We start from the raw sequence: 24,169 nt of genomic DNA, 5'->3' as shown, positions 1-24,169 counted from the left end.
CCACGAATATATGTACTACTTTTCAATTTCTTATAAAAGAAGAAAATTACTACTACTTGCTATATGCCTTTTTTTTTGAACAAACAAGCATTTCATTTCTCATTGGAGTCTAAGCTCCAACAGAGGAGTTCATTACAGACCCAGCAAAAGCTGATTTTGCCACCAAATCGGCTTCCACATTGAAGTTTCGAGAGATAAAATGGAAAGAAATTACATCAAACAGAGGGATAAAGTGATAGATGTCAAACATGATACCGAACAGTTCAGGTTGAGTCTCGCCCTTGTTCAATAAATTGACCAGGGACAAAGAGTCGGATAGAACTGCCAGGGATCGGACGTTTGAGAACACGGCAAGAGATACCGCCCAATGTACAGCAATGGCTTCTGCCATTAGAGCTGAGGAAACATGACTGTGAGGCAACAACAAACACAAAAATGAAGCAAATGGCTCTAATCCACACCGTGATAAACTTGCTTCTCATGGTTCATGGAGACGTGTCTTCCTCATCATCAGCTGTTGGAGATCCAGGGATGAAGAGAGACGGTCTCAGAGTGGCGTTTGAAGCTTGGAACTTCTGCAATGAGGTTGGTCTCGAAGCTCCTCACATGGGTAGTCCTCGAGCCGCAGATTGCTTCGATGTCTCTACAAGTAAGCTTCTTTTTTTGCTACTTCCTCCTCTGTTTCTCATGTCTCCTTTGTTTTTTAAACCTAAAATTACGAGCAGGTGGTTATTCCTTGGCACACAAGGTATCAGACTCGGATAACAACCTAGGGATCGGTAAGAGTAAACCAGGAGTCATATCAGAAGCAGCATTACACAACCCTGATCTTTACGTTGTCGAAAAAGAGCTCTACCTAGGCTCTCTCTGTCAAGTCTCGGACGAACCAAACCCATGGAGTTTCTGGATGGTCATGCTCAAGAACGGAAACTACGACACAAAGTCCGGTCTCTGCCCTCAAAACGGCCGTAAGATCCCACCTTTCGACCAGCCAGGAAAGTTCCCCTGTTTCGGAACCGGTTGCATGAACCAACCGGTGTTGAACCATGGGAAGACTCAGCTTCTGAGTGATGGTTACACAATGAGGGGTTGGTTCAATGGAACGTACGATCTTGATGCGGATGGGGTGAGTTATTACGAGGTTGTGTGGGAGAAGAGAGTTGGTGTTGGCGGTTGGGTGTTTAAACATAAGCTTAAGACATCATCAAAGTATCCTTGGCTTATGCTTTACCTTAGAGCCGATGCAACTAAAGGGTTCTCTGGTGGATACCATTATGACACTAGAGGAATGCTCAAAACAGTAAGTAACTAATCTCTTCTTTCAATTCAATGTTTTTAAAACCGATCAAAACCGGATAATTATTTGGATCACTGTTTAATATAATTCGATAGGATGAAACATGGTTTAATAACTTGGTTCAATATATTTTTAATATAAAAATTTTAAATCAATATAAGTAATTATGATACATAAATAAAATATAAATAAATATCAAATAAAAAAGTTATAAATATAAACTAGATTTTTGTTATATGGTTGGTTCATGATTTTTTTTATAGTTTTGATGGATTTTAATAATTTTGAGATCCAATCTAGCTTCACGACCGGTTCATGGTCGAACCTAGTCCTACAATGGGGTCGATCCAATTTTAAAAACACTGTTCCGAGTTGATCTCTTGTGTTTCAATACGATGAAGTGCTGTGTTTTTTTAGCTTCCGGAGTCACCAAACTTTAAGGTGAGACTAACCGTAGACATCAAGCAAGGAGGAGGACCCAAGAGTCAGTTCTACCTTCTCGACATCGGAAGCTGCTGGAAAAACAACGGCGAGCCATGCGACGGTGACGTAACAACCGACGTCACTCGTTACTCGGAGATGATCATAAACCCTGAAACAGAGCTTTGGTGCAACCCCAAGACTCTGCACAACTGTCCACCGTACCACACGTTTCGAAACGGCACCAGAGTCCACCGTACGGACAGCCAGAGGTTCCCTTACGAGGCTTACCACGTTTACTGTGCGCCGGGAAACGCCGAGCATCTCGAGCTTCCGGTGGGGACTTGCGATCCTTTTAGCAACCCACAGGCTCAAGAGATTCTTCAGCTTTTGCCTCACCCGGTTTGGGGTGAATATGGATATCCGACCCGGAGAGGAGATGGTTGGGTGGGTGACCCGAGAACTTGGGAGCTTGATGTTGGCGCTTTGTCTAGTAGGCTTTACTTCTACCAGGTGATTTAAAGTTTTAAACTGATTGACTAAACCGGTTTGTTCTCTTATTTTCCCGGTTTGGAATTTGATTTGGTGCGGTTTGGTTGTTGTTGTAGGATCCCGGTACGACTCCGGCGAGGAGGATTTGGACATCGGTGGATGTTGGTACAGAGATTTACAAAGACGAAGGAGCAGTTGCAGAATGGCATCTTTCTGATTTCAATGTTCTTATTACTTGATTTAATTCCCTTTGTTTTATGTTCTTGAAATTTTATTCGAGTGTTTACTAAATTACTTCTTTTTTTATACAATAGTATTAAACTAAAACATCTACAGCAAAACGAACATAAACAATACTAAATCCAAGCTAACCATATTAAAAGTTAATTATTCATTTGTATCAGAATAAATTATGATGTACTTGAGAGATTATTCTTGTAGTAGTACCAGAAAGAGAGCAATGTACTAATTTTTAAAAAGTGTACTTGCGATGTGATTGGGACCTACCACGTGGCAGCTTAATAATTCTCTACCTTCCGATTTAGCCAATGTCCAAACGCACAAAAGGTCGTATAAAGTACAAACTACCTTAGAGATTTTGCAATACAAACATAAAATTAATAAATTGTGTGTACTCTTTATTAGCTAAGCTAGATCGCAGTACAAGAGTTTCCATAACAAGGAGTACAAATATCTCTTGTGATGCCTCGTGTAGTACATCATAAACACAAGTTCCAAATATCTATTTAAACCTATGTCATCAAAACAGCATCAACTCATGGAACTTGCCAAGTTCAAAGGTACAACAAGCAAGCTTTTCTTTAATCTGTTTTACAATGAAATGAAGAAGACAAAAGTGGTAATCAGAGAGAGACAGGGAACAAGCAGAGCATGGATTGAGTTTTTACCAAAACATCAAATGACTATGTTTGGTCTCTTCCCATGCACTGCCTCTTCCCTGGCTCCCTCCTCTTTCTATCCCTTCTCTTTTTTTTTCTCTCCTTTCAATGAATTTTTATTTTATTTTACTACTGCTAACACCCTTTTGACAAGCTAAGAGTTCTGGTCTACCTCTGTGTTCATGAAGTGGAGCTGAAAGAAGCAATGGCATCCATCTCCTGGCGCAAGAGCAGGGCGTCGATGAAGGTGTCTAGATTCTCTCCTTCCATCATATCTTCAATGGCATGGTGAGTGATTCCCACACGGTGGTCCGTGACTCTCCCTTGTGGAAAATTGTACGTACGGATTCGTCCAGACCGGTCTCCGCTGCCAATCTGTTAACAGGATTACACATCGATCAGCAAATAAAGAAAATGAATGTAGTATTGACTGAATACATAAGATAAAAGATTGTTAATCCACATACGTACCTGTTCTGACCGTAGCTTTGACCGGCTGCTCTGTAATCTCAACCTTTCAATCTCATAGAGCTTTGCGCAGAGTACTTTAAGTGCTTTGGCTTTGTTCTGTTATAGTGGAAATTTTACTTATTAATAAGGACGTACAAGTTTGAGGAGGGGGATTTGACTATACCATATGTTGTGATCTTTCGTCTTGGATGGAGACCATGATCCCAGTTGGATGGTGGATTATTCGGACTGCGCTGTTGGTTGTGTTGGCATGCTGACCACCGCAGCCACCAGACCTGTAAGTATCAATCCTCAAATCTTCATTCCTTAGCTGAACATCTACCTATACGTAGCCAACATTATTACAGAGTACGTGAGTTGTTGTAATACTAATAGATAAGAAAAAAGAAAAATGTGATGTTTGTAAGATTGGAGAACCTCATCAGCCTGGGGAAGGATGGCAACAGATACAGCGCTGGTGTGAATACGTCCAGATTTCTCTGTGATGGGAATACGCTGTGAAAAGATGTTTACGAGAGTTAATAGCTATGAACATCTCTATGCCATGGAGAGTAAAGAAATATATCAGAATGTTAACATACCTGAACCCTGTGAATTCCACTCTCGAACTTAAGTTTTCCATACACACTGGCTCCACAAATTGCAGCACTTGCTTCCTGTCAATAGCATGTAAAAATCTTAGCAGAGCAATAGTGGAATACTAATAATACCCCCACACAAGAAAAATAATACATACTTTATATCCTTTCATATCAGACTCGGTGATGTCTACAATATCAAACTTCCAACCTTTCTTCTGAGAATACCTTTCGTACCTATCAACATACCAAACTAAAGTTCAAGTAAGGAAGAAACATACTAACTAGCTTATGCCAGCAGTAATAGGGAGGGAAGAACTTACATTCTGAAAATGTCCATGGCAAACAAAGAAGCCTCTTCTCCACCAGTACCTAACCAATACATTCAGTTATCAACTACAGAGTCAGCTTTTCAACATTCATGGGTAATGTTTTTAAAACCAAATAGTTCTGATAAGCCCTACCTGCTCTCACCTCCAAAATGCAATCCCTCTCATCAGCTTCATCTTTAGGAAGCAAAGACTTAAGCAGCAAAGTCTGAAGCCTTTTTTCCTCCTCCACCGCCTCATCTAACTCACTAACAGCCATATCAAGCATGTCCTTATCATCCGAGCTCTCTGAAACCAGACTCTTCAGCCCATCAATCTCCTGCCAAAACGAATGAATAACGACGCTTGCTAGAGACTGTTACAAGAAGGAAAGCCACTACCTTTTGAATAGCCCTCAAGGAACTGATCAGCTCCATAGAGTCTCTCAGCTTCCGAAGCTCCTTGTTAGCTCTTGAAAACTCTTCTTGTGAGTACTCAGGCTGTCTTCAATCAACATAGATTAATAAAAAAAAAAAAAAAAGAAGCTTCATAACAACAATAACGAGCTAATTGGATTACCTGGTTAATAAGCCTCTGGAGAATAGCGTTACGGTGTTCTATAGCTGATAGTCTCTCATCCATTATCTTAATAAGATCTGGAGATAACTGTGGTTCCACTTCTGCCATCATACGACATCGTTTCAATCAATAGCAATCGAATTTAAAAAAAAAAACTAAAATTGAAAACTGAAACTTACCGGTGGAGTACAGACGAAACATCATCGACGATCGATTAATTGAACGCGTAGCTCTCGAGCAAGATCGAATCAGATTGCTCAGAATCATTGGCCGAAACATCCTCCTCATGCTTCGGATTTGATCTGGCCGGAGCTCGTGACGGCGTTCTTCGTCGCCGTCGGGAAGAGATGAAATGAAATGGAACAACGAGAGGGTTTTGGTAAATCTATTGGGCTTTCATGTTACATCTATTGGGCCTTTTAATACATTAATTGGGATTTCCCTCTAATTGGTCAACTAAATTTACAACAGCAAATAAATTATTTATTTTTAGTTAACTATTATACATAGATGATACATACAACACAGTAGATAAATTTCATATTTTGAAAAAAATATACAAATAAAAAAACAAACAACATATAAATTTTCAATTTTTTTCGTACGTGAGACAAAGAAAAAGCGAATTTTACAACTTCTATTGAAAATAAACGTTGCATTTTTCACCTTTTACATGCATGCACACGTACTAGTCTTTTTCTTTTATTTAAATGATTTTTTATACGCTTTATAATCCAAGCGTGACTGGCACGTTAGCTTCTTGGATCCAGTTAACCGGAGCTAACCAGTTAGCCACGGTGAACTGATTAATCTCACCAGCAGACCTAGCGACCTTAGCCCAGTTAACTCTCCTGTTAGTGTTAGCTCCTGGTCCACGGTTGTTGTACTCAACGTACCTACATGTCTTGTGGAAGCTCTCTCCGTCCCACAGTCTCCAACCTTCTGGTCTAATCACATCTCCGATCTCGGTGTTGATCACCACGGTGGTGGAGTACTGCTTCCACGGCCTTCCCAAGTACGACTCAACGGTCAGCCTCTCCGGCGCTAGCTTCTTGTCGGGAACGATGCGGCAGTTTTGGATGACGATACCGATTTTCATGGATAGACCCTTTTCGTTACCGTCGGCTGTGACGGTGTTGTATTGTCCCTTGTTTCCTTTGCGGATGACGATGAGTGAGTTTTGGATAACGGTGGCGGATTTGCCGAAGATGAAGTCGACTGTTCCTGAAACGACGCAGTTTCTGTAGAATTGACGACCGTTGTTGACGTATAGTGTGTCTTGGTAACCGTCGAATCTGCAGTTGAAGATCACGGCACGGTCTCCGTTGACTCTGATAGCAACAGCTTGGTGCCCATTTGGACCGGCTGTGTTCTTGAATCCGATCCATTTAGCCATGAATCCTTCAGATTCAACCTCTATACGAATACATAACACACATAATTTATATTAGTTATATGTAGAGATAATTAGATTTTTGTAGGATTCTAAAAATCTGTTTAGGCTGCCCCTAGTCACTGAGTCGATTATAAATGAAATGATTTTTATAGATCGATTTTTTCTAAAAATTGGTATAGACGGTATCTAGGCACTAATATTTTATAAAACATTTTATTAGTTGACTAATAAATTAGTAGTTTAGGGTTTGGTGAGACTTACGGACTGTGCCACTAGTAGAAGTGGTGGTTCCAGAACTGAGACCAACACTTCTGTTGTAAGTAATAACGGTCTTTCTTGCACCATCTCCGAACATGAAGATGTTGTTCTTCTTCTTAGGGATGATAACTTGCTCTCTGTAGATACCAGCCTTAATGTGGATGATGCATCTTCCAGCGTTTTTGTCGGGACAAGCGTTAACAGCTTGTTGAATTGACTTAAACTGTCCGCTTCCATCCTTAGCCACCACATAGGTTGCTCTGATTCTAGGAGCTCCACCGCCTCCTCTTCGGCCACGTCCAGCGTTAGCCATGAGCTTCCTGTCTGCACCTGAAACCCATGTTGGGACTCCAAGGTCGTCAAGGTCTTCAAGAAGACGACGAGAAGGACCGTCAGGGTCGGCCACGGGAGTGTCAACGACAGGAGCGGCTTCTTTGTTGGCCGGAGCTGAAGGAGTGAAGATTCCACTTGTCATGTTCTTGAAATCATCGACTTTAGCGTCAATCTTGGCCATGGCGCTAACAACTGTGTGGAAGATGTCGATGGCATTACCAGTAAGAATCTTGGAGCTAGAAATGCCTTCAGCAATAGTCTTTCTCAAATCATCTTCTTGAATATCGTCAAGACAATCGGTTTGGTAATTGTAAACACCGGTTAACCATTGCTTAAGCTGGTCGAATTTGTTACCGATCGTGTTAAGATCTTCACCCATTTCCTCAAGAATGGTACCGAGATCCTCAAGCGCGTACATGAAAACTTTCCTGCAGTAATCAAGAACGGCTTTGTTGTTTGGGGAGATGCTCGAACCCATGTTGCCTTCGGTTTTATCCGTGAAGTTTGATGATTTGGTTAGTGCATCTTGTGTAGCGAGCATGAAGGCCTTGATTAGTTTGTTTGGGTCATCGCTCTTGACGGGCTCGAGAGTTTTAACACATGAGGCTTTGTCAGCAGTGGCTTGGCAAATGCCTTGAACAGCTTTCATCTGTGGAGACAAATTAGTGTTGCCGCTTTTATTAACGATGGCAACGACTCCAATGGCTACTCCGACCAATAGAAGGACGGAGGCCACAGAGACAACAACTTTTCCAATCATTTTTTAATTTTTGTGTATTTCTGATTTTTTTTTTTTTTGCTCCCTCCGGTTTTGTTTAGAGGTTAATCGGAGAGGGAGGGGCTTTATTAGAGAAAAGCCAAGTTGTTTAATGACTTGGGCCAGTGTATATTGTGAGGGATGAGGAGGTTTTTATAGAAGCCTTTTGGTTTCTAAAATTAGGGACGTTGCATGGATTTTGCATGGAGGGAGAGAATTATGGTGGATGAATGGCTGAGAATATCTGGTTAAAAAATGCTCTGTTAATTTAACTTCCGAGACTATGAAAATAGCTTAGTTGTGAGGTTTAAAATTGGTCAACGCAGGATAAATATGGCGTATTCTCCTAATTAGAAGGTGTGGTGGCTTGATTGACGATAACATATATAGATAGATATAATCATATACCTGTAAAATGAAGTAAGTAATAACTTTTTGGAGACTATGCAGTTTGCTTAGATGAGATGTTTAAAATTCTGCATGCGGCTTGATTTAACAATAATCAACAGTAATTAAGTGATACTTAGGGTTGTTCCTGTAATATCAGAAGCCTTATATGAATAAGAAACCGATAAAATAGAAGGGATACGATATTTTTAAAACAAAAAAAAAACATTTCATATAAATTTTCTCCTGCTTCTGTAAATGGACAATTGAAGGTTAGCGCATGTTTATTGCAAGTCTCTTAGGTTGAGATTTTTAGCGTAATATAATATACATTCTTAATTTTTAACTAAAAAATCTAAGATACGTCTCTTATATCTCTTATTTAATAAACATGTTATTAGTCTTTTATATAAGCACACATATTGCCCCATGATATTATATTCCATACCTATATATGAACTCAACCAACACGTATAGATCATGTAAATGTGATTACATTATAATGTTCTTATCATTTCAATGATCAGTCCTTGCATGATTCATTAGATGTGTACTGGCTAACTAATCATTTTTTGACTCGTGTCTTCGTACTCTATCTTTTTGGTGTTCCGTTTGGAATGATCTTGCATTTCTAATTTTATTGACATTTGGTTTAGGATATAGAGTTCTATATAGTGGAAGTTATATCTCTTTTTTTTTTGGAACTTGGGAAATGTGTGTTTATGTGATCTTGTAGCACTGTAGAATTTCTAGAACAGTTTTGTTCTGTGTTACTACTTGGTCAATAGTTCATAAAAAAAAAAGAGAGAGGCTTGTGGTGGAGCAAGAAACATTGATGCGGAAACTATGATTCAATTCAGACTAAACTACTTTTGAGTTTGGTTTTATGATTTGTTTTTGTAGTTTGTATTTTCGTTGTCCTTGAGTGGACTTTGTCTTAGTCTTTTAATAACAAAGGAATACAATGGTGTCTTTGTCTTCGAACAAATAAAACATGTTGGTATGCTTTAAGGAGAAAGCGGTTTGAGTCTTCACAGCAAGCTTCTTTGATTGGAAATTACACATCGAACAAACTAACTTGCCAGCTCAGCTGGTTCTTCTTCTTGAACTTCCAATTCACCAGTTTTTTGCTTCCTCTGCTTTGTAATGTAACTCTACCGTGGCATATCATAATTATGAGCATAGCCTCTTGTACCATTTCAATCCCATATTTTTCAGCTCCAACTAAAACCCTAAGTTCTAATCAAAGAAGCTTGCGGTTTCTTAATGATCAGGAATCACATTGATCTTAAGATCAAAGTTTTAGAATAGACTTGATAGAACATGTCAAGTTGTCAACACAATATATTTAAAATGTACATACATGAAGGTCAAAACATATTATATACCAATAATACATTGTCAATTAAGTTTATTATTAGATAATCATATTTTCCACATCCTTTCCAACCACGAGGTCCATACATGATTATCTACAAAACATATTAGTTACAAACATACATCAAAAGGAACCTTTCTTTACAAGATTCCTAAAGATATCTAAAAAACCAACCGATGCAAAGTATTCATCACCATTGACAATGACATTTTGTCTTTTTTTTTTAATATAGTTAATTATATAAATAAATCAATAGTAGTAAAAGGACAAAGGTGGTGGGAGCAACGAATCGGTATCTTTCTGGTTAAGTTTGGTCTTAATGTTGAGAGTGTTAAAGACTTTGCCCATTCCAGCGAACACATCCACTGACTCGCCGCTCATTCTTTTCCCAAGCCCTATCCCTCCTTGAACCTCTTTCAACAACGGTTTGTCGTAAATGTCATCGAGACAACTCGACTGGTAGTTAAAGATCGAGGTCATCTTCTTCTTACACGTGAAGTAGTTCTTAGCCATGCTGTTTATGTCTTTGCCCGCGGCTTTCCAGAAATCTGAAAAGTCTTCCAAGGCGTTGTTCAGCTGTTTCTCGCAGCTGGTGATGCAAGCTGTGGCGAAGGCGTTTCCTTTGTACTTGGGCTTGATTCCGGAGAGGAACTTCAATCCCTTTTTAACGGAGGTTTCTGCACCTGTGGCTAAGTGACGGACCAAAACGTTGGGATCATTGCTTGGGACGGTTTTCAAGGTTATGCTACAAAGACTTTTGTCTTGGACAACGCTGCATATTCCTGCGACGGCTTTTTCATGTTCTGGTGTAACGGCGTCACGTTTGGCTGGGACTACGAACGCGGTTGCGGTTAGGGCGATACATAGAATGAGAAAGGCGAGTTTTATAGGAGTGTTCATTTTTTTGGTTTTTTTTTGTTAACTTCAACGTGGATTGGAAAGGATTAGAAAAAGAAGGAAGACATGGTACGTGTATATATAGATGTTTATACGGTTTTGCTATATTTGGATTATTTTGACTATTTTTTCAAAGATAAACTGATGGTAACGCGTAAATTGTGGCGTTTTTAATGTCTGGACATGCCATGCGCTTGTCGTCCTCAAAGAAAAATCTATTTCTTCCTCCTCATTTCAAGAGTCAGGTGAGGTGAAACTCTTCTTACAAATATATTTGAAATATAACATAATTTTTTTAAACTATATTAAATACACATAAAATTCATAACAGAAAAAACTAACCAGAAGTATCTCTATGATTCTGGCTTTTTTTTACCACAAATTCAATGAAAATAATAATATTAGGCAGAGTCAGAAATCGTATGGGAGAGATATCCGTTTAGTAGGAAAGCAAGAATCCAAATAACGGTGACGGATTTAATTTTGTAACAAAAAAATAGATTTTCTATGCACATTAAGTTTTGATTACTGTATACGTGGAAATCAAATATTCAGGTAGACGGCAGAGATATCAAATATTCCGGTGTTGGCTAATGTAATCCATCCCCTGGAGCAGCGGCTCGAGCGTTCAACAAAGGTTGTAGAGCTTTCACAACAATACTCATATTCGGCCTAAAATCTGCTTCATACTGCACGCACAACGCTGCAACCGCCGCTAACTGCGTTTCATCAACCAACATCACATATGAGATAAGCAGAGAGAATCACTTGAGCGTTTACGTTTTCAAAAGTCCAAAGACATATAATGTTTTAAATACCTTGGCAACAGCTTTTGGAGGGTAATCACCACCAAGTCTTGCATCAACGCACTGTTTGACCTTGTCTTCACTCAGTTTAGGTGTTGCCTGATGCATAAGTAACATTTTATATGGATTTCAATAAGACAGACTAAAGATGTGCAAGACTGAGATGAATTAGTACCCATGTGACTAGACTTTGCTGGCCTCTGGGTAATCTATGATCAACAGGTTTTCGACCTGTAAGGAGCTCGAGTAAGACAACCCCGAAGCTGTACACATCACTCTTGGCATTTAACTGACCGGTCATCGCATATCTGTTAAGATAAAAAAAATAACAAGAGCATTTGAGACTTGAGAGGAGCTCACACTATTACGTTTTTTTATTCACAAGAAGAAGCTATGTGTCAACTTACTCAGGGGCATGGTAACCGAAAGTTCCAAGGACACGTGTCGAATGAAGGCGAGCCGCCATGTCAGGAGCTTGATTAGAGAGATCAAAGTCAGCAATCTTGGCAACATCATCTTCAAAGAGTAGGACATTGCTTGATTTGATATCACGGTGAATGATGTGAGGGTTTGCCTTCTCATGCAAATACTCAAGCCCTCTCGCAGCTCCAACCGCAATTTTCACTCGTTGGTACCACGACAAGACAGGACCTGGCTGAGCTCCTTTCACGCCTTTCCTCCCTGTGTAATCATAAGTCAGACGTTAAAGTAATGCCCACAAAAATAGATATATTTAAAACTATACCATGAAGAATGTCATGAAGAGATCCATTCTTGGCAAACTCATAGGCAAGTATCCTCGAGTTCCCGTCGACACAGTAGCCAAGCAGTTGAACAAAGTTATCATGCTTCAGCCTCGACACCATGGAAACCTGAGCAAGCAGTGATAATTCCCAAGTTTAGCTAATATAGGAAACATTAATACTAGTAACTCTATTTATAGAAAGGAAGCAAACCTGGGCAAGAAACTCATTGTCAGGCTGTTTGTTAGAATCAAGCTTTTTAATAGCTGCAGGCTGCTCGTTAGCAAGCATCCCGTAATAAACTCTTCCGTATGAGCCTTCACCAATGAGAGAACTCGATCCAAAATCCTCGGTAGCTTCCTTGAGTTCGTTGACAGGGATCGTAGGTACTTCAATAGGCTGCACCTTCACAGCTGGTGCGCCGCCCTTTTGTGCAGCTTCAGAGGCATTGTGCCTCCCATCATTCCCTACACCAAATAATCAAACAATTAAGTAAAACCAAAAACTTGCTTTATTCAAAAAAAAAAAATTACCTCCAAAGTGTTTAGCTGTATTGTGGCCACCGTAATCAGCTGCACCTTTGTGCATATCATCTTCCTCGCAACACCCGAAGCAGCTCATTTTTATTTTATAGAATCTACATTAACCAGATCAAACGAGAGATCTGAATCTGATAATGAAATTCAACTATCTAGGAAGCGTTACGGAACCAAATGAATTCAAACGTTACTATAAATAGCAAGAAATAATCGATTACAGGTTCGAATCGAGGATCAGAGCAACAAAGAGCGAAGTCTAGATGAACTTTGTACCTCGAGAGGATGAGTAGTAGGTAAGTGAGAGCGAGGTTTCTTCTGGAGATCTGAGTTTCGATAACAGTGGCGATCTTTTGAAAATTATAGGACTGAAAGATTAAATTACATAACGCGCAAACTTTTTTTTTTTTTTTGTATTTTAATAATAGTTTTTTCTACTAGTGTATTAATTTAATTACTTTGACTGGATTTCAACGCTGTCGCTTGACAGCGGTGTCGCCGTTGGATTAGTTTGACGAAACTCATGAGCCAACGGCCAGATTGCCACCTCATTTTTAATTTGGATTATTTGTCAACTGAAATTGAAAAATATTACCGGAATTATCGTTTCATATAATCATATCACGGCGTGAGTTCCGCCGTCGGCCGTCATTCAACGACCATGCTTTTTTTTTTGTGTGTGGCCGTTGGTAGTTGGGATTATTTTCCTTTTGTTTTTCTGGATGATGAAGAATTATTGAATATATATGTCAAATTTTGATTTCATTACAATGATATCTATCTTTTGCGACCAAATCTATTCATTTCCTCTAAATCATGCTGTGTTCTAAAGATATTGATAGAGAAGTCGTTTATCTTCATTGCAACTACACACTGACTACACAATCTATCTTATTAAAACTCAAGTACAAAATTGGAGTGTTTGGAGACTTGAATAGGACTTTTAAAAATTTGGAGTGTTTGGAAACATGGATTGCAGTCTTTTTAAAAAAAAATATTTTTGTTTGAAAACAAGGATAGTAGTATTAAGAAAAAAAAGTAATAGGCTTATGTTTTTTTAAAAAATTGAAAGTTATCTAGGCCACTTTTATAATATACCAAAATGGGTCAATCTAATTCCCTAAAATTTTTTTTTCTAAACTAACCATAAAACAAAATTTAAACTTTATATACATATTTCAAATCAAAATAATAATTCAAATTTGATTTATATCAAAAATTGATTCAAAAATATACATATATTCAAAAATGGATTTTTACTAAACTATTTTTCAATAACCATTATAAAAAAATATTGTCAATATATATAAGAAAAATATAATACAAAGCCCAATTTGAAATACCAACTCAAATTATGGTTTTCATATTTCATATTAAGTTTTAAAAATATAATATATGTAATTATTTATATGATGGTATGTATAAAATACTATTAATTATATGATTACTTATATGATGGTACATATAAAATACGATTAATTATATGATGATAAAATACGATATATAATAATGACTAGGGATAGGCTTTTGGATACCCATACGGGTTTAGTTCTGATCGGTTTGTATTTTGAGTTTTCGGGGTCAAAGATTTCAGCCTTATTAGAATGTTTCTAAATTTTGGTTTGAGTTCGATTTGGATCTTTGCGGGTTTGGTTTGGGTTTGGATAACTAATTTAAATTATTTTTAAAGTCTTAAATCATTATATATTTTAAATTTCTCAAAATGTATAAATAAAATAATATATTACGTATAAATTTGAATAACATATGTCATAATACTTAAGCTTAACATATCAATTGGCTTGATTTAAAATTTTGGATACGAAATCAATAATTATTTTAAGTATTTTTGGTGATTTGAGTATACTTTAACTATTTCAGATATTTACTTTTGACTATCTATATATATTTTCAAGTATTTAAACCAATTTAAAAGTATCATTTTTGATGTTTTATATACGTTAAATCTAAAAATAATTAATATATATAAGTATATAAATCTATTTTTAGATAAATTCGGATACCCAAATACTTCGGTTCGGATCAGATTCGGTTCTCTAAATAACAAAATTTTGAATAATTAGAATATTTAATCAATTTATGTTTGGGTTTGGTACTATATCTTTGGATCGGTATCGGTTATGTTCCTCGGATTCATTTTTCCAAATCCTAATAATTACATGAAAAACAAATATCAACATATTTTTCAAAATATACACCCGCGCGCCTGCGCGGGTCAAAATCTAGTATTTATTAAAACACATACACTTTCTATATAGTTTCCTTTATAGTAACATCTTTTAGATACTCGTTCCTAAGACCATTTTAGTTAATAAAACTACGTATGCATATATACAGCCTTTACTAGTTAGCTTTCCTATGTTACGTATCATGTTTCCGCGTTATCTTTTTATAATGCGTTTCTTTCCACAAGAAACAGCCAACGAAACTTTATAAATAAATGTATAAATGTGGGTTGGTGAGTTGTGGGTCGTATCTAGATGAAGTCGTTATCTTTGCATGTGAACAAAATATGGGCATGTTCGAGATGAATCATCATGGTGTTCTTTTGGTGTGACCACCATCTCCATTATTTTATCACCATTTAATTAATCTTCCACCTTCTCTAAACATATAATATGATCATTAGCCGTTTCAGGTTTTTCTTTTCCTTTTAGAAATTACTAGAGTCGGTGTCCGCGCTACGCGCGGAAAACATGTTCAAATTATAAATTTTATTTTTGATTGGTAGCCGCATATTGATTTATTTTAAATTGTCATAAATTTTTATTTGTCTTTGTGTGTTGAGTATTTTTTTTTGTGTGGAGAATTTTAAGATTAAAAAAAACGTTAGTCAGTTCACACAGTTCAAAACAAAATAGTTTAGTAGTAGAAATTAGTAATTGTCCAAAGGGAATAGTATTTGGTAGATAACGGAAAATAATAAAAATAAGATAAGACGTAGACGATGTCTGCGAAGTGTACTGTGAATGATCTTATAGAGCTGGCACTTTCTATTGGGGGCGGACCAATTGTTAAAAAGAATTTTGTTAGTACAGCTTCATTATTGAGTTTGGAGTTTTTTGGTCGGCAGACTTATTTGTTGCTTGCGTTTTATGATATAGAAAGTTGTTCGTGATTCCGGGGAGTCTGATCTGGGTGAGCATCTGATTGTGATACTGGGGGAGGGAGAGAAAGGAGTTTAGTATTTTTGGATAATGTTGTATATTGTGTTGCAAATAATAATGGATTACCTGGTAAGTGAGGTAGACCGTTGTATATTTCTTTGTAGACTATGTTTTTAACTTTTCCGATCTTTTGATCATTTTCTTGTATAATTTTGATGCCTACCTTGGTAGTAACTCAGGAATGACCAACATAGAGCTCTTCATGGGTGAAAACAGGTGTAATATAATTAAACAGAAGAGACAAATATATTAAATAATTGTAATTCACAGAGAACTTGATAAATGAATGTTGTGTACATAATATTTTGAACTATATATCAAATGCTAAGAGCCTCAATTGGATCAATAAACTTCATTGGAAAATTATATCTCTTTGTCAATCATAGAGTTTGAACCGGCTAACTGGCTACAACTACGGAAAATGAAATCTAATATGATGTAAATAATACACATATATTAAAACGAAATATATATTAAACAAAATTTATGATTAAATGGTCAAATATTTCATAATCTATATTATTAAAAAAAGAAGTACGAAATAGAAATACCCCTTAAATTTACCATTTATTTACATTAGAATGCCATTGAGATATGTATTGAACCTATATTTAAGGCTGCTTGTCTTTTCTTAATTTAAATAATAGATTTAAGCATTTAATGCCCCTTTCTAATTTAAATCATTGATTTTTCCTTAAACAAATCCCAACTAAAATAGATTTCTTAATATATTTCGTATCAACAAATTAAATATTTTTAATATTTGTTAGTAATAAATAATAAAATAAAAAATGACACATCATAATCAATTTATATAACACATAAATTATATTTAAAATAGTTTATTTCTATATTATTAGTATAATGCTTTCATAATATAAGTCCAATTAGTTATAAATATTGGATTTTTATATGATATATTGTGATATAATAGAGAATTAAAATCACAAAATATAATTAATCAAAGTAATAAATTTAATTTTTATGTTTTAAGATGTTATATTAAAAATTATGCATTAGGTTTTAATTTACATATATATATATATATGAGTTGTGGGGCTAGCCAACTTGAAAGGTGAAAGCAAATATTTGTACGGTAACAGGACAAACTCTAGAAATAAACAACAACATGGCAAGATTATTTTCCTTTTTTAAATTTCTTTTTTATAGAAATTATAGTTCCATATATGTTTATATAGTTTATGTATTTATAAATTTATTTTCTTTATTTTTAAGAGATGCTAAGATTTTGAAATTGGGAAAAGTTTGACCCACCTTTATATTATTTTAATTAGGAAATTTTGAACTTCAAATGTTAATTTTTATTATAAATGCAGAGATTAATTTTCAATATAAATTTATGTTTAAATACTGCGAATTTTCAATATAAATTTATGTTTAAATACTGCGAAATACATCATTTGATATAAACAAAATACTATAAACATAAAAGAAACACCTGCTATGATGAAACAATGTAGTGAATTTACAACTTTTATAATTGTTTTATTAGAGTTTTGGGTTAAAGTAATATATTAATATTTCAGTAATATTAATGTTTTTGATTCAAAACTGATAATAAGGGAGAGTTAAAATTTTGGTTTTATTAGGATTTTAAGTCATTTAAACTTTCTTTGTTCTAATATATGTGAATTTTCGTTAGAAGATATTAATTTAATTTTTTGGTTTTAAAATATCAAGTAGGTCTAAACTTATTATGTTTTCAAAATAAAATTACTTTTTATATTGTTTAGAAACATATTACAACCAAATCAAATTAAATAAGCAGTGTACTGCCGGTTTCCTCTTCAGGCGTTGAAGACCTCTCTCGGAAGGTTGAATGAGAATCGGTAGTAATGAATATGCCGTGTTCAGCTTGGAGTCAAAGAAAAAATATCTTTTGAAAAACGTATTGTTTTGTTTCCATATCTCTTGTTATTTGTATTTATGGTGGAATATATTTTATTCAATTTTTGGCATGAATATCTTTTGCCATTAACAGCTGGACATAACAAATTCATGCATTCATTGGTTTTATAACAATGTGAATTCTTAAGTACGTAGTCCTTATGCAATTTCTTTTTCATGTTGGACTAATTAAACTTGTATGCATGCATGTAACACGTTTAATGAGTGTCGAACCATTAAAGGAAGGAATAAAGAGGAAAGCAAAATTATCATAGATTCATAACCAAGATAAAAATGAAAACCAAACAACTTTAATAAAAAAACAAAACCATAAGATTTGTCCGATCATAATCTGTCTTTGTAAGAAGAAAAAAACCAAACTGATTAAATAGAGAGAAGAAGACTGTTATTAGAGAACCATTATGACTGGGCAGTCTGAACCAGCCAGTGATGGAGTGACTATACTGCATGTGATCTAGCCACTAAGCTTGGCACGCTTTGCTTTCTTCTGCTCGTCACTGGCTGAAGAAACACCACCACTACTCTCAGGTAAATCTGGGATTTTCACTTCACTGTGTGGTGGCGTCTTGAGTGGAGGGAGGATTCTTTGGTGGCAAAACTGCTGATGAGACAATTTTGGTTGCTGTCAAAGAAAGGCGGGTAGATGTAAAGTTGTAGTGAGCCACCTTGATCCTGAATTTCTTTGTCTGTCCAATTGTGTCGATTAAACATTGTGGCAGTGGAATCTCAAGCTCAGCCCCATCTCCACCATTATCCTATTATAACAGGATCATTTATCAAATTGGTAGCTTTCAAAATTCAATAAAATACATGTCAAGTCTTATCATGATTATCATTTTGAACAGAATAACACTCACCTCAACATAAGCGTCGATCAACTCTGTTGCTTTTCTGCCGGTGAGCTCTTTACCAGCATCTCCGAGGATGATGAAAGTGCACTGCTCCTCATTATCATAGACATACATTTCAACGCGGTAACTGATTCAAAGGCAAGTAATTAGTATATAGATTGAAAATATGTTTGAATGGAGAATCTTACTTGGCTACTGCAGTAGCATTTTCATTCCCGCATTTTGGACAAAGCATTGTTGTCGGCCCACGGTTTAGCTTTGTCTGGCAATCCTTGCAAGCAATGTAATACCACTCAGTGCCAAGCCGGAGCTCTTTTTCATATTGGGTGCGACGGTTCTGACCGATGAACCCCTGAGCCACAGTACCCTACAGAACATGGAGACAATATCAATTCAGTTGAATATCTAAAAGTAGAGTGTTTAAAATTATAACGTTCAAGGCAAACAAAACAATTTTGACCTCTGATAAAACTCTATCACAGCACTCTCAAGTAAACAATATAAAATCTATCAAAGCACTCTCAAGTGAAGAATACAAAAGCTTAACAGATATGCGGTGATGAGCAAAACACAACAAACCGGCAATGATATTAAAAAAATTTCAAACCAATCAATCAAGTTCTTTTTTTCAAGATAGATAAGGTGATTAGCAAAACAACAAAACGGCAATGATATAACAGTTTAAATAGATACGCTAATATAATATCAAACGAATCAATTTAGTTTAATTTTTTTTTGTTTCAAGATAGATAACGTGATTAGCAAAACAACAAAATGACAATGATATAACAGTTTAAAACGGCAATTTCAAATGAATCAATCTAGTTTTTTTGAAGATACGCTAATCTAATCTGAACCCAACAAATCAAGTGTGTTTTTTTCCTGATACCATAATATAATTAACGGTTACTGTATTTCAAAAGTTAACAACACATGCACAATGAGACAGGAACACAAACCTCTGCATCGATCATAAGCATCTTGATCCCAAGAATGATGCCTGGTCCTCCTTTCACATTCTTCCGAGCTTCCCAGAAATGAATAAGCCTAAACTGCAAGGTGGAATCTCCTGGTCCTGGTGAAACATATCAGAAGAGGAGAGGAGAAGAAGCTTCGCCGGTAAGGATTGCAGTCTTCTTTGCCATGATAAAGGTTTGGATTTTTGATCTGGGGTAAGAGAGATAAGGATAAGATACCATCATTGGGGACTTAATAACAGGATCATTATCATTGGGGACGTTATGCAGGATGAGTTGGGTGGGGGGGGGGGGGGAGAAAGAGAATCGACAAAGAGATCGAGACGGCGATTAGGGTTATTGATTTGGGGGGGGGGAGAAAGAGAATCGACAAAGAGAGAGATGGCGATTAGGGTTAGAGATTTCACAGAAGGGGATCGGGAGAACGATTTCAAAGAGAGAGAGAGAGAGAGAGAGAGAGAGAGAGAGAGAGAGAGAGAGAGAGAGAGAGAGAGCTCTGGAATACGTAAAAATCAAGAGAGGTGCGAGAGTGGGCTAGGAGTTGGGTATAATGGGCTGCAAATTGTTGAATTTTTTTTTAATTTCAAGCTCACTTTGTTATGACCTGGTACTTTGATTGGTCCAGATTATTTTGCCTATGTGGATAGCTTTAGGAAGCTCAAATTTAGTTTCTTTTATGTGGACTAGTGGTATTCCGGCGCTACGCGCCGGATTTGTATATTTTATTTTTGATGAATTTGAATCAATTTTATGATTTTAGTAAATAAAATATTTTCAAATAAATGAAGATGCACATATGTTGAAAGAGAATGATAGAGTAGTTGTTAAGGATGAATGTGATATGAATTTTGGATTGACAGATGCATTCTTTACCGATGCGTGATAGAGAGTAGTTGTTAAGGAACGATCGTTTCACTCTAATCATTGGTTACTTATTCTTCGCTATTATGTTCTTGTTTCATCGGGTGTCTTCTTCACCATTGCTGGAGGAGGAGCTTTAACTTGATGGAAACTCTTTTTTTAACTTTTAATGAGTAATGGTACGTGCGAGAGTGAGAGAAGTGTAGGGGCATGCTTACGTTACGAATAGCAGTGAGTTTTGGGTATCCGAGTGTTTTTAACGTGGAGGCCTACTCCCTAGTTCGTTTGGCTTTCATTTGATGTGACCATCCTGAAACTGTTATTATACCACCATGTATGTACTTTTTATCAAACAGTGTAGTTAGTGCGGAACTTATTGTACAACTGAGTTTTGAATATCATTGTTTTTGTCGTTGCTTACGATACTATTAATATTTTGGTCTAACACCGTGGGGTTTAGTGGTTGCGATTTGGTTTATGTTAATAAAAAAATATTTACAGGCTGTTGGATAGCGGCTCTTTAGTTAAATATTTATGATTAATGTAATATTTTGTTGATGATACTTACTTTAACACTTAAACTAACAAATTCCACACCTTAAAAAAAAATATTTTTTCTTGGTTTCAAACCTTGTGGTCTCTTTTTCTCTTTGTTTTATTTGTATATTTAGTTTCTAAACTCTATAGTCTGTATAATAAAACTATCAAAATAAGAACAATAAGATGAAAGAATAGCAAATGAAAATAATGTAAATTTTAAATTTTAATTTTAAAAAAAAATTCTTGAGCTAATCTCAGATATGATAAGCACTAATTTTATTCCATTCAGAAACATTTTAAAAGTAAATATGCATAGACTACTTGTTGGGTAAGTCAATTTTAAACAAACAAATTCATCTTTTAAAACAGGACAATGCATTCAAGTATGACTTATTAATGTCGAAAATGAAATTTAAGAAAAACTTGATAGTAGAGATACGTCTGAAGTAGACAACAATGACATGTACACGTCAGCTCGCAAGTTTAACAATGCATGCCCAACGTCCATCTTCATCAGCTTGAGACTCCTCAGAAGTTGGGTCAGTCACAACCGGGAGATCACTCAATTGTGGAACCTCTCCACGATGGCCTACAACAATGCCATTGTTACGCACTTATGGGCTATTAACAGGAACACCAATCTGTCCACCTGCTGCGAGACATTTTTCACAACTCCTCTCATCACAGATTGTCATCAACACCATGTGGAGGTGTTAGTGAATAGAGCAATTAGAAATGTAATAGAGTAAGATAGCTTTTAAAGTGAGACAGCAAACCTAGACAGTAAAATTAGGAGAGGGGGGGGGGGTGGGGAGGGGGGGAGGGACGTTGGTTACGACTTACGATCAAATATGCGAGCTATGGTGAAAGACTGATGCTTTGATGTGAATTTTTAATGTGAAAGCTTAAGCTGGAATGTAATGGTCCTCCCCACAATATCTATGAAGCATTGTGGAAGGGGCTAGTTATGTGGGTCTGCCCTCCTAGGCTCTCAGGACTTTATATGATGAAAGACATTACAGAGGAGGAGGTTTTAAATTAAGAAACAATAACTCAACACTTACGGTATCAGCTATGTTACCATGGACGCTGAAACTGCTGCAGCAAGACCACTGGTCAACTTGTTCAGGTTTCAGCTATGTTATCATGGATGCTGCTACAGCAGGACCACTGGTCAACTTTTTCATCTCACCATCAAAAGCTACGAACATGGCAGTGTCAGATACATCAGTAACTAACATCTCTACCCGGTACCTAGAAGTGGAAATCAGAGACCATTTGTTAGATGTGAAGGTAATGAGAGTTGTATTGGAACAATTTGCAAGAGAATATGTAAATAGTGCAGCTCCGCTTACCTTGCAACTCCAACCGCATTTTCATCATGGCAGGGCGCACACGTGCAGGATGAGAACTTGGAGCAGGAGACACAGCACCATCCATTTGCTGTTTCAATACTGCCAACATCCCTAGTACATAGGAACTCGACAGTCTATATTTGTTTAAGTTAGATAAAGGCATATTTAATACAACATGAGCATGTTGTTAAGATAGAGTCTAACCTTGGGTGGTGAACTAAGGTCATGAAAATTCAACTCAGATAGTGTCACTGAGTCAATCTTCTTCATGCCGTCATAATTGAGAGTAGCTGAGGAGGAACTGTCATCGCATACCAAACATCAATCCACGTCACAACATATAATCATTTACCAGCACAAACATATCAACCGTAACTTACCAAGTCCAGTGTGTATTCACAATCCGAGGCATGCAGAAAGAACCTGTTGACACCAGCAGCACTCTGGAACCCATTTTGCGCTCCTTTGGGAAACCCAGAAGTGGGAGCTCTCCTCGAGGAAAGCCCCAACTGATCCAAAACCTGATCCTTAGACACTTCTTTATTCCCTTTAAAGACAAAAACTTTAGACATCTCCGAGAATCCCAACTCATGAACATGAGCCTGCGTCCCAAAAGACAAACCCCACCAAAACATTCTCCGGAAGCAACCCAATCGCCTGCTTAAGTGCAGATTTAGCGAACCCCAACTCCTCCTCGATCATACACGTATCGAGAACAAACACGAACACAGGAGGAGGCGTCTTGGCCGACAGTGGAAGGAAGCGCATATTCAACGGTGGTGTACAGAGGGCAAAGCTCGCCGGGGAGATTGGTCTCGGAGATCATGTGGTAGTGAGGAGGGAAAGGGTTCCGCTGGAAGCAGAAAGGGCAGATCCAGATCTTGGCGGCGAAATCGACGCGAGCAAAGGCGTTGAGGACAGAGACGCAGGTTCGGCATTTGAGGGGAGCGTAAGGGAGGCATTTTGGGCTTAATGGGCTGTTTAAATTGTTAAGAAAAAACCCAAAATAAAACCAATTTCGAGGGTGACATGTAAAATGAAATGTTTTGATTGGAGGATTATTTTTGCTGACGTGGACAGGCTAGAAGTGGAGATTATCTCCCTTTTAGTATAGTATAGATTTGCCGAAACCTTGCCGCTGCGGTTGGTAGTGCTTTTCTAAATTCATCACATAATGCATTTATTCGGCTCCTAATCAATTTACGTCTCTTTATTTGTGAAAAAATGAATAGAGTTAGAAAGGAATCTCACATACAATCAATAACTATCAGCATCAGGTTATAATAAGTGAGGAACATCATACTTTAAGACTATGAAATTACATAATAATTACGGAATGAGATCCTTTGGAGATTCTAAAGCTTATCATGACGAGGAACATGGAAGAATATATCATCCGACGCAGCGCATTGGATTCTCCCTTATATTTCTCATGTGACTGGTCTCTTTTTGTACTCTCACTAACAACAACTCGATTATTTTTTTCCAATATTTTACCTTAAATTAAATGATTAGATGTATCACAAGAACGAAAACAAAACACAAAACGAGATTAACAACAAAACAAAATCTATAATATAAAATATTTAATTTAGGTGGGTTAGTAGTAAGTGGCCCAGTAAAGCCCAGACCACTTTGACCACATCGAGACAGAAAGTTGGCCCAGTCGGGTTCCTCAAGTCAAAGTCAAACCGCGTCCACTCATATACTAGTAAGACACACCGACACTTTCTTTATCGATTAGCGATTACTACGGTTCTTCACTACTCACTGGAACACTCCATTTTTTTACTCCCAACGAACTCACAACTAACTAAGAGTCTGAAACGCATTAGCGTGCACCGCTCCACAGACAATACCACCTCTAAGTGCACGAAACCGTCACATGCTCCGCGACGCAGCTGATTATTAACCTCCATTAGTACACTGCTCC

General features: G+C 36.8%; 7 protein-coding genes and 1 non-coding gene across 13 annotated transcripts; 1 reads left to right on the top strand and 7 right to left on the bottom strand.

The window, feature by feature from the left end:
- The first annotated feature begins 88 nt into the window (after positions 1–88).
- On the top strand, positions 89–3,572 carry LOC103866411. The gene is made up of 4 exons (XM_009144325.3): positions 89–649; positions 726–1,300; positions 1,715–2,230; positions 2,326–3,572. Exons 1-4 carry the CDS (start codon positions 436–438, stop codon positions 2,446–2,448), a joined length of 1,428 nt encoding a protein of 475 aa, XP_009142573.2. The 5' UTR covers positions 89–435; the 3' UTR covers positions 2,449–3,572.
- LOC117134033 (peptide chain release factor 1) lies at positions 2,865–5,423 on the bottom strand. The gene is made up of 11 exons (XM_033291462.1): positions 5,224–5,423; positions 5,045–5,145; positions 4,867–4,965; positions 4,622–4,805; positions 4,481–4,529; positions 4,316–4,394; positions 4,161–4,235; positions 3,997–4,074; positions 3,743–3,901; positions 3,580–3,675; positions 2,865–3,483 (listed from the first exon to the last, which is right to left on the bottom strand). The coding sequence occupies exons 1-11, from the start codon at positions 5,330–5,332 to the stop codon at positions 3,289–3,291; spliced, it is 1,224 nt and encodes a 407-aa protein (XP_033147353.1). The 5' UTR covers positions 5,333–5,423; the 3' UTR covers positions 2,865–3,288.
- Positions 3,049–3,216, bottom strand: MIR408 (microRNA MIR408). The gene has a single exon (NR_128622.1). It is a non-coding gene; the product is annotated as a microRNA MIR408 (primary transcript).
- Positions 5,424–5,558: 135 nt separating the features above from the next.
- Positions 5,559–7,927, bottom strand: LOC103866408 (pectinesterase 5). The gene is made up of 2 exons (XM_009144323.3): positions 6,702–7,927; positions 5,559–6,460 (listed from the first exon to the last, which is right to left on the bottom strand). Exons 1-2 carry the CDS (start codon positions 7,789–7,791, stop codon positions 5,772–5,774), a joined length of 1,779 nt encoding a protein of 592 aa, XP_009142571.2. The 5' UTR covers positions 7,792–7,927; the 3' UTR covers positions 5,559–5,771.
- Positions 7,928–9,569: 1,642 nt separating this feature from the next.
- On the bottom strand, positions 9,570–10,514 carry LOC103866407 (pectinesterase 5). Its single transcript, XM_009144322.3, has one exon. The coding sequence runs from the start codon at positions 10,451–10,453 to the stop codon at positions 9,803–9,805; it is 651 nt and encodes a 216-aa protein (XP_009142570.1). The 5' UTR covers positions 10,454–10,514; the 3' UTR covers positions 9,570–9,802.
- Positions 10,515–10,775: 261 nt separating this feature from the next.
- LOC103866406 (probable receptor-like protein kinase At2g47060) lies at positions 10,776–13,169 on the bottom strand. The gene is made up of 8 exons (XM_009144321.3): positions 12,812–13,169; positions 12,533–12,636; positions 12,213–12,466; positions 12,002–12,128; positions 11,664–11,937; positions 11,432–11,564; positions 11,269–11,355; positions 10,776–11,169 (listed from the first exon to the last, which is right to left on the bottom strand). Exons 2-8 carry the CDS (start codon positions 12,618–12,620, stop codon positions 11,041–11,043), a joined length of 1,092 nt encoding a protein of 363 aa, XP_009142569.1. The 5' UTR covers positions 12,621–12,636; positions 12,812–13,169; the 3' UTR covers positions 10,776–11,040.
- A 2,145-nt stretch (positions 13,170–15,314) lies between these two features.
- LOC117133977 lies at positions 15,315–19,582 on the bottom strand. Its single transcript, XM_033291274.1, has 4 exons — positions 19,463–19,582; positions 18,692–18,870; positions 18,510–18,630; positions 15,315–18,407 (listed from the first exon to the last, which is right to left on the bottom strand). The coding sequence occupies exons 1-4, from the start codon at positions 19,481–19,483 to the stop codon at positions 18,201–18,203; spliced, it is 528 nt and encodes a 175-aa protein (XP_033147165.1). The 5' UTR covers positions 19,484–19,582; the 3' UTR covers positions 15,315–18,200.
- A 1,558-nt stretch (positions 19,583–21,140) lies between these two features.
- Positions 21,141–24,028, bottom strand: LOC103834829. Of its 6 annotated transcripts, none has more exons than XR_626572.3 (5): positions 22,617–24,028; positions 22,441–22,537; positions 22,237–22,370; positions 21,946–22,135; positions 21,141–21,533 (listed from the first exon to the last, which is right to left on the bottom strand). XR_626572.3 is itself a non-coding variant. In XM_009110916.3 (5 exons), the coding sequence occupies exons 1-5, from the start codon at positions 22,832–22,834 to the stop codon at positions 22,018–22,020; spliced, it is 537 nt and encodes a 178-aa protein (XP_009109164.2). In that variant the 5' UTR covers positions 22,835–24,028; the 3' UTR covers positions 21,141–22,017. The 6 variants fall into 6 exon arrangements, 2 of the variants coding, with proteins under 2 accessions (XP_009109164.2, XP_009109162.2); XR_626573.3 differs by having other exon boundaries at positions 21,141–21,530; XR_626570.3 differs by having other exon boundaries at positions 21,725–22,135; positions 22,617–23,360.
- Positions 24,029–24,169: the final 141 nt, after the last annotated feature.

This window comes from Brassica rapa, chromosome A05 (genome assembly GCF_000309985.2).
Source record: "Brassica rapa cultivar Chiifu-401-42 chromosome A05, CAAS_Brap_v3.01, whole genome shotgun sequence".
Lineage (NCBI taxonomy): Eukaryota > Viridiplantae > Streptophyta > Magnoliopsida > Brassicales > Brassicaceae > Brassica > Brassica rapa.
Note: the sequence above shows the minus strand (reverse complement) of the source record. Positions and strands in the feature narration are given on the sequence as shown.